The sequence below is a fragment of the Saccoglossus kowalevskii genome, chromosome 9, assembly GCF_978046115.1.
Source record: "Saccoglossus kowalevskii chromosome 9, keSacKowa6.1, whole genome shotgun sequence".
Classification (NCBI taxonomy): Eukaryota; Metazoa; Hemichordata; class Enteropneusta; family Harrimaniidae; genus Saccoglossus; species Saccoglossus kowalevskii.
Genome location: NC_140649.1, coordinates 37,096,331 through 37,110,771, shown reverse-complemented (window position 1 = coordinate 37,110,771; position 14,441 = coordinate 37,096,331). Strand labels below are relative to the sequence as shown.

Below are 14,441 nucleotides of genomic sequence, written 5' to 3'. Positions count from 1 at the left end.
TAAAGACAGCTGACTTAACATCATACATAAAATACCGATAAACACCGCACAACTAAACAATGCTTTTAATAATTGTCAAAAAAACATTGCTTGAATACATGGAGACACTGAGAAAATAGAATCAAAGCTGAGAACATAACAACTCTTTAAGAATTATATAAATCTGGAAATGTATTCAAATCACCTCAATGACAAATATGCAAAAGATAAAAACTGGAAGACATGAAAGACCAAAAATTTCGTTTGAAAAAATAAATATATGCCACAAAACTTATCCATAGATGACAATGTTAGCATATAAGCAGTTTAAGAAAACGATAAACAAAGTCAGCGACTCGGCCTTTAAAATGGTGGATTTACACGCCACGAATCAACTGCATGTAAGTATTAAACCTGTGTGGTGCACACCCTAAAATAGAACTCACCACCAACAACAACAACAATAGAAAACGATTCATTGGCTCAATATGAGTGGTGATTGGCCCAAACAGGTAAGAGAGACGGCACCCACCTATAACATTATATAACCAGGTATGAATTTGTCCTTTTGGCCTTCGACCAACAATTGTCATTGAGATATGGACCATGCATTAAGATGTGGAATTTTTGAAGATGTAAAATTTTTAAAAGTTATTTAACAACACAAAACCCCCAAAATATCGTATTTATATTTTGGTAATTCTATCCTATTCTATTCTAATTTATTATATTTATATTATATAGGTGGGACCAAGTATAAAGAAGCTCTGAATACAGCATTTGATTTATTGAATGCTTCACGTCCAACTGATGACGAGAAAAGAGGTATGGTAACATGCATATAAACGACATTTCGATTAGTCTAGTCTATTTAAATTGCGTTTTGTGATTGGTTAAGACGCTGCAATATGCCTAGCATCGATAATAAGCTATTGTAATAGGCCTAGCATCGATAGTAAGACATTGTAATATGCCTATCATAAATAATAAGACATTTTAATATGCCTAGCATCGATAATAAGACTTTGTAATATGCCTAGAATCGATAATAAGATATTGTAACATGATATCATAAATAATAAGACTTTGTAATATGCCTATCAAAAATAATAAGACATTTTAATATGCCTAGCATCGATAATAAGACTTTGTAATATGCCTAGTATCGATAATAAGACTTTGTAATATGCCTAGCATCGATAATAAGACATTGTAATATGCCTAGCATCGATAATAAGACATTGTAATATGCCTAGCATCGATAATAAGACTTTGTAATATGCCTAGCATCGATAATAAGACTTTGTAATATGCCTAGCATCGATAATAAGACATTGTAATATGCCTAGCATCGATAATAAGACTTTGTAATATGCCTAGCATCGATAATAAGACATTGTAATATGCCTATCACCGATATTAGGCCATTGTAATATGCCTAGAATCGATAATAAGATATTGTAACATGATATCATAAATAATAAGACTTTGTAATATGCCTATCATAAATAATAAGACATTTTAATATGCCTAGCATCGATAATAAGACTTTGTAATATACCTAGCATCGATAATAAGACTTTGTAATATGCCTAGCATCGATAATAAGACTCTGAAATATGCCTAGCATCGATAATAAGACATTGTAATATGCCTAGCATCGATAATAAGACTTTGTAATATGCCTAGCATCGATAATAAGACTTTGTAATATGCCTAGCATCGATAATAAGACATAGTAATATGCCTAGCATCGATAATAAGACTTTGTAATATGCCTAGCATCGATAATAAGACTTTGTAATATGCCTAGCATCGATAATAAGACTTTGTAATATGCCTAGCATCGATAATAAGACTTTGTAATATGCCTAGCATCGATAATAAGACTTTGTAATATGCCTAGCATCGATAATAAGACTTTGTAATATGCCTAGCATCGATAATAAGACATTGTAATATGCCTGTCACCGATAATAGGCCATTGTAATATGCCTAGCATCGATAATAAGACATTGTAATATACCTAGCTTCGATAATAAGACTTTGTAATATGCCTAGCATCGATAATAAGACATTGTAATATACCTAGCTTTGATAATAAGGCTTTGTAATATGCCTAGCATCGACAATAGGCCATTGTAATATACCTAGCATCGATAATAAGACTTTGTAATATGCCTAGCATCGATAATAAGACTTTGTAATATGCCTAGCATCGACAATAAGACATTGTAATATACCTAGCTTCGATAATAAGACTTTGTAATATGCCTAGTATCGATAATAAGACTTTGTAATATGCCTAGCATCGACAATAAGACTTTGTAATATGCCTAGCATCGACAATAGGCCATTGTAATATGCCTAGCATCGATAATAAGACTTTGTAATATGCCTAGCATCGATAATAAGACATTGTAATATACCTAGCATCGATAATAAGACTTTGTAATATGCCTAGCATCGATAATAAGACTTTGTAATATGCCTAGCATCGACAATAAGACTTTGTAATATGCTTAGCGTCGATAATAAGACTTTGTAATATGCCTAGCATCGATAATAAGACTTGTAATATGCCTAGCATTGACAATAAGACTTTGTAATATGCCTAGCATCGATAATAAGACTTTGTAATATGCCTAGCATCGATAATAAGACATTGTCATATGCCTAGCATCGATAATAAGACTTTGTAATATGCCTAGCATCGATAATACGACTTTGTGATATGCCTAGCATCGATAATAAGACTTTGTAATATGCCTAGCATCGATAATAAGACATTGTAATATGCCTAGCATCGATAATAAGACTTTGTAATATGCCTAGCATCGACAATAAGACTTTGTAATATGCTTAGCATCGATAATAAGACTTTGTAATATGCCTAGCATCGACAATAAGACTTTGTAATATGCTTAGCATCGATAATAAGACTTTGTAATATGCCTAGCATCGACAATATGACTTTGTAATATGCCTAGCATCGACAATAGGCCATTATAATATACCTAGCATCGATAATAAGACATTGTAATATGCCTATCATAAACTATAAGACATTGTAATATGCCTAGCATCGATAGTAAGACTTTGTAATATGCCTAGCATCGACAATAAGACTTTGTAATATGCTTAGCATCGATAATAAGACTTTGTAATATGCCTAGCATCGACAATAAGACATTGTAATATGCCTAGAATCGATAATAAGATATTGTAATATGTCTAGCATCGGTAATAAGACTTTGTAATATGCCTATCACCGATAATAGGCCATTGTAATATGCCTAGCATCGATAATAAGACTTTGTAATATGCCTAGCATCGATAATAAGACTTTGTAATATGCTTAGCATCGATGGTAAGACTTTGTAATATGCCTAGCATCGACAATAAGACTTTGTAATATGCTTAGCATCGATAATAAGACTTTGTAATATGCCTAGCATCGACAATAAGACTTTGTAATATGCCTAGCATCGACAATAGGCCATTGTAATATACCTAGCATCGATAATAAGACATTGTAATATGCCTATCATAAACTATAAGACATTGTAATATGCCTAGCATCGATAATAAAACTTTGTAATAAGCCTAGCATCGACAATAAGATTTTGTAATATGCTTAGCATCGATAATAAGACTTTGTAATATGCCTAGCATCGACAATAAGACATTGTAATATGCCTAGAATCGATAATAAGACATTGTAATATGCCTATCACCGATAATAGACCATTGTGATATGCCTAGCATCGATAATAAGACATTGTAATATACCTAGCTTCGATAATAAGACTTTGTAATATGCCTAGCATCGATAATAAGACATTGTAATATACCTAGCTTCGATAATAAGACTTTGTAATATGCTTAGTATCGATAATAAGACTTTGTAATATGCCTAGCATCGATAATAAGACATTGTAATGTGCCTAGCATCGATAATAAGACTTTGTAATATGTCTAGAATCGATAATAGGCCATTTTAATATGCCTAGTATCGATAATAAGCCATTCTAAGATGGCTAGCATCGACATGCCTAGTATCACTGCAATATTTCAGCAGTATACTTAACAATGTGGTCTGAAAGAAGCATAGCATTGATGCAAATCATGTGACCTATCGGGTATCATTTTAAGACTGATGTATGCTCACTAATCCAAGAAGTAGCTAATTCAGAAATTATATAAAGTTAATTGAAATTATATAAAGTTAATTGAAATTATATAAAGTTAACTGAAATTATATAAAGTTAATTGAAATTATATAAAGTAAACTGAAATTATATAAAGTTAATTGAAATTATATAAAGTTAATTGAAATTATATAAAGTTAATTGAGATTATATAAAGTTAACTGAGATTATATAAAGTTAACTGAAATTATATAAAGTTAACTGAAATTATATAAAGTTAATTGAGATTATATAAAGTTAATTGAAATTATATAAAAATAACTGAAATTATATAAAGTTAATTGAAATTATATAAAAATAACTGAAATTATATAAAGTTAACTGAAATTATATAAGTTAACTGAAATTATATAAAGTTAACTGAAATTGTATAAAGTTAACTGAAATTGAATTATATAAAGTTAATTGAAATTATATAAAGTTAATTAAAATTATATAAAGTTAACTGAAATTATATAAAGTTAACTGAGATTATATAAAGTTAACTAAAATTATATAACGTTAATTGAAATTATATAAAGTTAATTGAAATTATATAAAGTTAACTGAAATTATATAAAGTTATTTGAAATTATATAAAGTTAATTGAAATTATAATACGATATGAATTTTATTCAGTACAATGGCCTATGGCCTATGGTACAATAAATCAAAAAATAGAAAAATACATACAGAGGGATTCCTTTAAATAATTGTTGAATCAAATAGTCACAACTGGTTAAGTAGATTGTCTCTTTGTTTAGAAGCGTAGAATACAAATTTAGCAATTTTAAGTACAGAAAGGTTGTCAAACTGCATTAAACGAAGAAATTTTTCGTAAGTCTGATTTGACAGATAAAATATAAGTAAATATTTTTTTTCTAAGATTTACATAACGTGGACATACAAGGCAAAAATGGTATTCATCCTCAACCAACCCTAAATTACATAATTTACAGATTCTCATATTCCTCGGTATGTTTAGTTAGATCAGATTCAACCCGAAGGTTGTGGGATGATGTTCTAAGCTGACATAGCGTAGAACGTAATATGTTGTCTTTTATTAAATGCAAATATTTTTCACATCAAAAATCGATCTTAAAATTTCTGTATTTATCGAGTTTAGGATAATTGTTGAGATCTGTAAACCAAGTTTGTTTATACATATCATGAACTCTTTGGGTGAATCATGGAAGGTACTAACGGAAGGAGCCACGACGCTATTGTTTTAGCTTTGCCCCATGATCGTTTGTCAATGTTTATTCACAAACATTGGTTCTGTTAGCTCTTAACACCTTCGTACAATGGGTTACGCTAGTCTCGAGCATTCGGTGATATTCGGAGCATGTTCGGAAGCGATAGACTAACCTCGCATGTAAAATTCTGAAAATGGCGTCTAGTTAGAATGCTGTTGTTTCCGGAGATCTTGGCGAACTTTAATGAAAAATTAGCAGACATAACATCGATTGGAGAAGAACTGATGAACTATCGTGAATCTGTTTGTATTTGTAACGGTGATGAGACTTAATCAATGATTGCCTGTGATAATAACGACTGCATTATTCAATGGAACCATTGTCATTGCGTGGGTTTGACGCCCGAAACTATTGAAATTTTCGACCACTGGGCATCAGCGAACACCGCCAGAAAAGATAGTATCAAAAGAAGGACATGCCTAGACACTTTCTCTGTGATAATATTTTTTAGGAGTCCTTAGGAATATTTGTTGTAGAAACTCGAAATCTTGTTCTTGTTACAGTTGCTAATAACTAAAACATGTGAAATCTGTGAAGTCAAACGTTAATCTGTTGAATTCCCTGTTGTGAAATACGTATTTTGACCTTTCACACCTAAACCAACCGACTGCGCATGTATAATGACCGTAGTTTCATAAGCGCATATATTTTATGGTCACATTTAAAACTCGTTACTTGTGTAAACAATCGCAAACTATCATCGACATCAAAGATGAGCCAGACAATGTCCTCATCAGGATCAACTTTGGTTGAAACAAAAGAAAATAAGCCTGTTAAGAAGCTTAAGTGGCCACTTGAGAGGCGTCGTGGCTCCTTCCGTTAGTACCTTCCATGGGTGAATAGAGACAAAAAGGAACAGTTATCTTCCACGCCTTGGTTTAACTAAACAAAAGTTAATTGAAATTATATCAAGTTAACTGAAATTATATAAAGTTAACAAATTATATAAAGTTAATTGAAATTATATAAAGTTAATTGGAATTATATAAATTTAATTGAAATTATATAAAGTTAACTGAAATTATATAAAGTTAACTGAAATTATATAAAGTTAATTGAAATTATATAAATTTAATTGAAATTATATAAAGTTAATTGAAATTATATAAAGTTAACTGAAATTATATGAAGTTAATTAAAATTATATAAAGTTAATTGAAATTATATAAAGTTAATTGAAATTATATAAAGTTAACTGAAATTATATAAATTTAATTGAAATTATATAAAGTTAATTGAAATTATATAAAGTTAATTAAAATTATATCAAGTTAACTAAAATTATTTAAATTTGAACTGACTCGACTATATATTAATTGTAGATCAAATGATACTATTTTTAACTGATGGGAAACCAGAAGATGACGTTTCTGGTTATTCAGAAAAATCTGAAGAAAAAGAGATCGCTCGGAATGCGGACATTTTAAGAACAATTATTACCAGAAATAGAGGGATGAATAACAAGGTTATTCTCTTTACTTATGGATTGGGAACAGGTATTTATTTCAAATCCAAATTCACGCTGTGACAGGTTCCACACATAACTTGATTGTCTGTTTATATTAAAGAACTTATTTGTGACAACGCTTCTTCTATGATGTCCAATTGTTCTAATTCACACCAATAGCTTTTTTAAGATTATATTTTTACACGCTTATGTCATGCACATTTGTTTATTACATAGAAGTTGACATGGATCTACTTGAAGCAATGGCGTCCCAAAATGGGAGTGCGTATGGCGTCGATACTTCTGTGGATATCCAAGAAACGGTTGTTTGACATTTATTATTTCTTACATAATAGAATGTTCATGTAATATTTATACTAAAAAGTATTTATTTTTGTTTCACGGATCGTGTAAAGAACGCCAAGCTTTAATGATAATAGTAAACTTTAAATTATTTGATATGATATTCTTCCTAAGGTTGGCCAAGCAATATTGGTAGATAATCCTGAAAATCTCCGTAGTAAGATGGCATCCTATTATGACCATTATGCAAATCCGCAAATCGATGTTCCTACGTTTTCAGTTCCACACCAAGGAGCATCCGGAATTGGTTAGTCTTCATCACCTCTGCTGTCGACTTCGTCGAGCAGAGCTTATCTTATTAGTGATTGTTTGTCGTCGTTCGTCGGGTTCACCCCATTTGTTTACTTTTCCGACTTCTTCTGGAAAACTACTTGTCTGATTGCTTTGATACTTTGTGTATATGTACCTTAGGAAGACCTCTTTTAAATTTGTTCATTCTGTGTTGATATCTTTAATTCTCTTATTTTGAATATTTTGGGTAAACAATTATATTATAGATTTATTGTTAAAAACCGCAAGTCCGATTGCTTTAATATTATATTCAGAATTGTTCGTTTTGTGTTGATATCTTTATTGTGTATTTGAAATGTGCATTTCTAACAGTGGAACTATTTCAGAGGCTGTTTGTTTATTTGTTTGTATTATTGAAATATTCTGTATAGTCACACATACTTTTTTTTTAACATGTATGTTAGTTGGTTAATTGTGTTGAATGACGTAGCAATATTTTCCTTTTACAGGATTATTAACGGTTGTGTCTCTACCGGTTATCCATAACAATAATTTCGAAGGAATAGTGGGAATAGGGATTACACTAGAGGACCTCTTTTCCGACGTAACATATTTTCGTCAGGGTGAATTATCATATTCTTTCATTTTTGAAGTTAGTTCCAAATTTGTTGGTGAGTTCTATAAACAAATGGTCATTTTACATTCAGTGACATCCTGTGTGTACGTGTTGATAGTGCGTGCGTTTTATATGAGTCCAATGTTACACGTAGTAGCATAAAAGCATGTGTTAAATGTGTATTCAAATTAGTATGACTACTCTACTACAATTTCGTGTCCTCTATGTCGTGTCCTCTGTGGACAATGCCTACTTAGATGTAAATAGTGAAAGAACGACTGTTTTCACATTGCTTTCACCAATCTGTGCCATACTGACATTACAGAAGCGCGTCGTTCCTAGAAGACGCGAAAGGGATACTACGTCATACACCTTGATTGATCAAATTTGTTTAATAATGTAGGATAGGGTTCGTTATCTGTTAGAGAATTGTATGCCCAAATATTAATTCGAAGAGGGGGCTACCAACTCATTTTATCATTTTATTTATTTATTTATTTATACACATAAAAATTAAAACTTTTTTATAATAGGCTATACCGGATTGAATGTCAATATTTGAGCCATGATAGTGTAATCTTTAAGCATCCTGGCAAGCGTCATAAATATTCATTTTTCTGTTACAGGTCGAACTTTATTGCATCCGCTATTGCCGGCCCCTAACACTGTTGACGAGGACCCCGTATTTGTACACATCACGTCGTTAGAACGATCGAATGAGTTTAGAACACTCTTAAACCATGCAATAATTGACGGGTAAGTTAATTAATGAACCAGTATCATAATTTTACAATAACATGTAATACAGTGCCATTTACATTTATTTTCTTTCAAATTGTAGCGACAATTTTGCAGAAACAACGGCATTTGTTTCTAAACGACCAATAGCCCGGGGTGACTCTGCCACTGAGGGTGTCCGAGTCGTAGACGAACCGTCACAGTATTTCTGTAAAGCGGTATGTTTTACCTTATATGTATATGAATATGTAAGCAGTGTGTACGTCATTGACAAATCATAATCCAATATATTCATCAACTATCATGATATCAAAGATATCAAACCACAATGTTAGAAATAACATTTCTCATCCATATTTGTATTGCATTTTGTTATTTTATCTGCATTAAAACAGGTTGGAGATGGAATCCCTTATGTTATATGTGTGGTAATTGCTGACAGAGATAAACAAACTAAACTAGATGCACAAACACCCACCGGTAAGTCCAGTTGACATGCTGGGGAACATCTAATAAGCGATTGGTGGGGAACATCCAATAAGTGATTGCTGGGGAACATCCAATAAGTGATTGCTGGGGAAAATCCAATAAGTGATTGCTGGGGAACATCCAATAAGTGATTGCTGGGGAACATCCAATAAGCGATTGGTGGGGAACATTCAATAAGTGATTGCTGGGGAACATCCAATAAGTGATTGCTGGGGAACATCCAATAAGTGATTGCTGGGGAACATCCAATAAGAGATTGCTGGGGAACATCCAATAAGTGATTGCTGGGGAACATCCAATAAGTGATTGCTGGGGAACATCCAATAAGCGATTGGTGGGGAACATTCAATAAGTGATTGCTGGGGAACATCCAATAAGTGATTGCTGGGGAACATCCAATAAGTGATTGCTGGGGAACATCCAATAAACGATTGGTGGGGAACATCCAATAAGAGATTGCTGGGGAACATCCAATAAGAGATTGCTGGGGAACATCCAATAAGTGATTGCTGGGGAACATCCAATAAGTGATTGCTGGGGAACATACAATAAGTGATTGCTGAGGAACATCTAATAAGCGATTGCTGGGGAACATCCAATAAGTGATTGCTGGGGAACATCCAATAAGTGATTGCTGGGGAACATCCAATAAGTGATTGCTGGGGAACATCCAATAAGTGATTGCTGGGGAACATCCAATAAGTGATTGCTGGGGAACATCCAATAAGTGATTGCTGGGGAACATCCAATAAGTGATAAACATGGTGAGGCTGAGTTAATATTATATGTAACAGACCCTACGATGGCATTTTGCGAGAAAGAAAAGTGGTAGCTGGCTTCTTAACCTGTCTTAAACACCGCAACATTAGGGTGTTTTGGCATATATGGACAATTTTTAAAAAAGGTGCCATTACACATGATCGGAGAAATTACCGCCGATCAAAACTGGCGTATCTTGAGTTACTCATTCACCCAGTAACTATGGCTGCACTCATTCACACAGTAACTATGGCTGCACTCATTTACCCAATAACTATGGCTGCACTCATTCGCCCAGTAACTATGGCCGCACTCATTCGCCCAGTAACAGTGGCTGCACTCATTCACCCAGTAACTATGGCTACACTCATTCGCCCAGTAACTATGACTGCACTCATTTACCCAGTAACTGTGACTGCACTCATTCGCCCAGTAACTATGGCTGCACTCATTTACCCAGTAACTATGGCTCCACTCATTCACCCAGTAACTATGGCTCCACTCATTCGCCCAGTAACTGTGGCTCCACTCATTCACCCAGTAACTATGGCTGCAGTCATTCGCCCTGTAACTGTGGCTGCACTCATTCACCCAGTAACAGTGGCTGCACTCATTCACCCAGTAACTGTGGCTACACTCATTTACCCAGTAACTATGGCTCCACTCATTCACCCAGTAACTGTGGCTCCACTCATTCACCCAGTAAATGTGGTTGCACTCATTTACCCAGAAACTATAGCTGCACTCATTCACCCAGTAACTATGGCTGCACTCATTCGCCCAGTAACTGTGACTGCACTCATTCGCCCAGTAACTATGGCTACACTCATTCGCCCAGTAACTGTGACTGCACTCATTCGCCTAGTAACTGTGGCTGCACTCATTCGCCCAGTAACTATGGCTGCACTCATTCGCCCAGTAACTATGACTGCACTCATTTACCCAGTAACTGTGACTGCACTCATTCGCCCAGTAATTATGGCTGCACTTATTCGCCCAGTAACTATGGCTGCACTCATTCGCCCAGTAACTGTGGCTGCACTAATTCACACAGTAACTATGGCTACACTCATTTACCCAGTAACTATGACTCCACTCATTCAACCAGTAACTGTGGCTCCACTCATTCACCCAGTAACTATGGCTGCATTCATTCACCCAGTAAATGTGGTTGCACTCATTTACCCAGAAACTATAGCTGCACTCATTCACCCAGTAACTATGGCTGCACTCATTCACCCAGTAACTATGGCTGCACTCATTCGCCCAGTAACTATGGCTGCACTCATTCGCCCAGTAACTATGGCTGCACTCATTTACCCAGTAACTGTGACTGCACTCATTCGCCCAGTATCTATGGCTGCACTCATTCGCCCAGTAACTATGGCTGCACTCATTCGCCCAGTAACTATGGCTGCACTCATTCACCCAGTAACTATGGCTGCACTCATTCGCCCAGTAACTGTGACTGCACTCATTCGCCCAGTAACTATGGCTACACTCATTCGCCCAGTAACTGTGACTGCACTCATTCGCCTAGTAACTGTGGCTGCACTCATTCGCCCAGTAACTATGGCTGCACTCATTCGCCCAGTAACTATGGCTGCACTCATTCACCCAGTAACTGTGACTACAATCATTCACACAGTAACTGTATCTGCACTCATATCCATTGCATCGATTGCTGTAAAATGTAAATCAAATCACAGACATCTGATATAATAATATGAGTAAAATTCAAATACTAATGAAATCAATACATATACCATCCATTTGTAAATTGTTTCACAGGAAGCGATTTTATGTACCACAGAATTGACATCAGTCATCCTGACAGCGTGTGTAGAAACGGCAAAAGAAAAGCGACAACAGGTCGGTATTAAATTGCAATCCCTTCCACTCTGCCTGTCTGTCTGTCTGTCTGACTATCGGTCAGACATATGTGTGATAATTAAATAAATGTGTACAATGAGAAGGCTATCATGAATTCGACTTGGACATAAAAAGCACAAGTGTGAAACTCAGCCCTATAAAACAGTGAAAAACTATTTAAAGTTTTCTATCCAAGACGATCAGTTAAGGGTATAACAAAATTCGAACACGTTCGTCGTCTTTGGATTGAATGATTACTAGGGTATGAGAACAACTACCTCATTGGGCAAAGAACTTACAACACATCCCCGGGTATTTAAAACCCAAATCAGTACTTCAGAGGGCGTGATTTACGATATGGAAAAGTTATTGTTAACATTCGTGTGCTTATTTTTTACTATTCATACAGTGCCAGGAAAACAATTAGAGATGCTTCAACTGCCAAATTAGCATAAATTAACATATGATTCGTAACCATAGTTCAGTAGAATTACGACTTCTCTGCAATTTTGACATACCAAGACCAATGCCATTTACTGTGCATTTTAATATACACCAATAGATCACTCTACTGTTAAGTTCAGCCCGAATGCATTTATTGAACCGAAAAAGTATGCTTCAGGGAAAGAGACTTCCGCCTTAGTTGAACACTATACTGAATATATGAATGACGTAACAGAAATTATTACATCAAATGTATTAAAGGTATGTGAAATATGGTTCAACGAATTCTTCAAATTCGCAACACATAATTGCGTATTACATGTTTTGAATCGAAGGAAACTGGCAATTCTATGTCATTATTGCAAAAGATTATAATATAGATACAGGACCACGCCTGCTTTACAACTTAATTTTACCGTCCTCCAAACAACACACTAAAACTTTCAGGCCAGCTGATGTTGGGTAATTATGGCCAGTAACACCATGGTCTGTCTCTCATTGAATGCAAGGCGGTCACTACTAGTAATTGGATACTCAGTCAGTCACTTAGCTGACCTATACATTCAGTACTTGCCTAGTACCGATTGTTGGATGGAAATCGTGGTGTCTAATATCAATAATCAAACTCAACTTCTATTGTGTTGAATGCCATTCTGATATATCGAAAATTACTTGTAAATTGGTGAGATTCCATCAATACCAAAGCAGGCCTAATTAAACTCCCCTGGTGAATGTGTCTACTATCGATGTAAAACATAAATATCTATTGGACAATTATCCGAGAATTCAAAATAAATCAGACTTCCATAGCTACTCTGTCTAAAATCAATCAAATGTAAAAAAAAACTTTATTTTCGTTATTACAGGGATAGTGCAGTGAAAATAAAATCCATCGAATATATCTTATTCCTATCTTTTACATTTAACTCATCAAAAAACACCCAAAAATTAATTCCACCTAAGATAAAATATTTTACAGTAATATATATGTATGAAACGTCGGTGAATATTGCAAAATAATTCAAAACCAAAGCCAGACTTGACATTCTTTATGACTTTGTTGAATATAGTGAATTATTCTTTTACATCGATATTAGACTGCACTTAAGTTGAATTTCTTTGAATCTTACATTTTCCATTATTGAGTAATTAATTGTGTAGTAATTGTCCCATAATAAAAATGATTTCATCTCCATGTAAAACTAAATTGTTTACAATCATAACCCTGTCATTTTGTGTGATGTTACCAGGAAAACATACGCGATACTGTAGTAGCTACCGCTAAAATAGAAGATATTTGGAAGGAAGCATCACGTTCAGAAGCTAATCAATACATAGCAGCTTATTTTATGGGCACAGACAATGGTGTTTTTAGACTCTACCCAGGCGAACGATTAGATGTTCATTATGACCACACCACTAGACCTTGGTAAGTGATGACATGGTAACTGTTAGATGGGAATTATGATTGACAGGATAACAGTTAGATGCGAATTATGACAAACACCACAAGAGCTTGGTAAGTGATGACAGGGTAACTGTTAAATGGGAATTATGACAAACACCACAAGAGCTTGGTAAGTGATGACAGGGTAACTGTTAAATGGGAATTATGACAAACACCACAAGACCTTGGTAAGTGATGACAGGGTAACGGTCAGATAAGAATTATGACAAACACCACTATACCTTGGTAAGTGATGACAGGGTAACAGATAAAAATTATGACAAACACCACTATACCTTGGTAAGTGGTGATATGTTAACTGTTAGATGAGAATTATGACCACACCACTAGAACTTGGTAAGTGATGCCATAGTAACTGTTAGATGGGAATTATGACCACACCACTAGACCTTGGTTGGTAAGTGATGACAGGGTAACAGTTAGATAAGAATTATGACCACACTACTAGATCTTGGGAAGTGATGACAGGGTAACAGTTAGATGGGAATTCTGATGAAATGGTAACAGTTAGATGGGATATATGACCACGTCACTGGACCTTGGTAAGTGGTGACATGGTAACAGTTAGATGAGAATTATGACAAACACC

The 14,441-nt window shown here is 34.5% G+C and overlaps 1 protein-coding gene across 2 annotated transcripts in view; it reads left to right on the top strand.

The window, feature by feature from the left end:
* The window catches only part of LOC102806361 (VWFA and cache domain-containing protein 1-like), a 61,132-nt gene that overhangs the window by 21,340 nt on the left and 25,351 nt on the right, over positions 1-14,441 (top strand). For both annotated transcript variants that reach the window (XM_085503472.1, XM_085503473.1), the window contains exons 7-17: positions 724-804; positions 6,748-6,921; positions 7,110-7,195; positions 7,350-7,482; positions 7,976-8,137; positions 8,709-8,838; positions 8,924-9,038; positions 9,216-9,300; positions 11,860-11,940; positions 12,503-12,645; positions 13,635-13,813. In XM_085503472.1, coding sequence (XP_085359598.1) covers positions 724-804; positions 6,748-6,921; positions 7,110-7,195; positions 7,350-7,482; positions 7,976-8,137; positions 8,709-8,838; positions 8,924-9,038; positions 9,216-9,300; positions 11,860-11,940; positions 12,503-12,645; positions 13,635-13,813 — 1,369 coding nt within the window. The remainder of the gene's footprint in view (positions 1-723; positions 805-6,747; positions 6,922-7,109; positions 7,196-7,349; positions 7,483-7,975; positions 8,138-8,708; positions 8,839-8,923; positions 9,039-9,215; positions 9,301-11,859; positions 11,941-12,502; positions 12,646-13,634; positions 13,814-14,441) is intronic.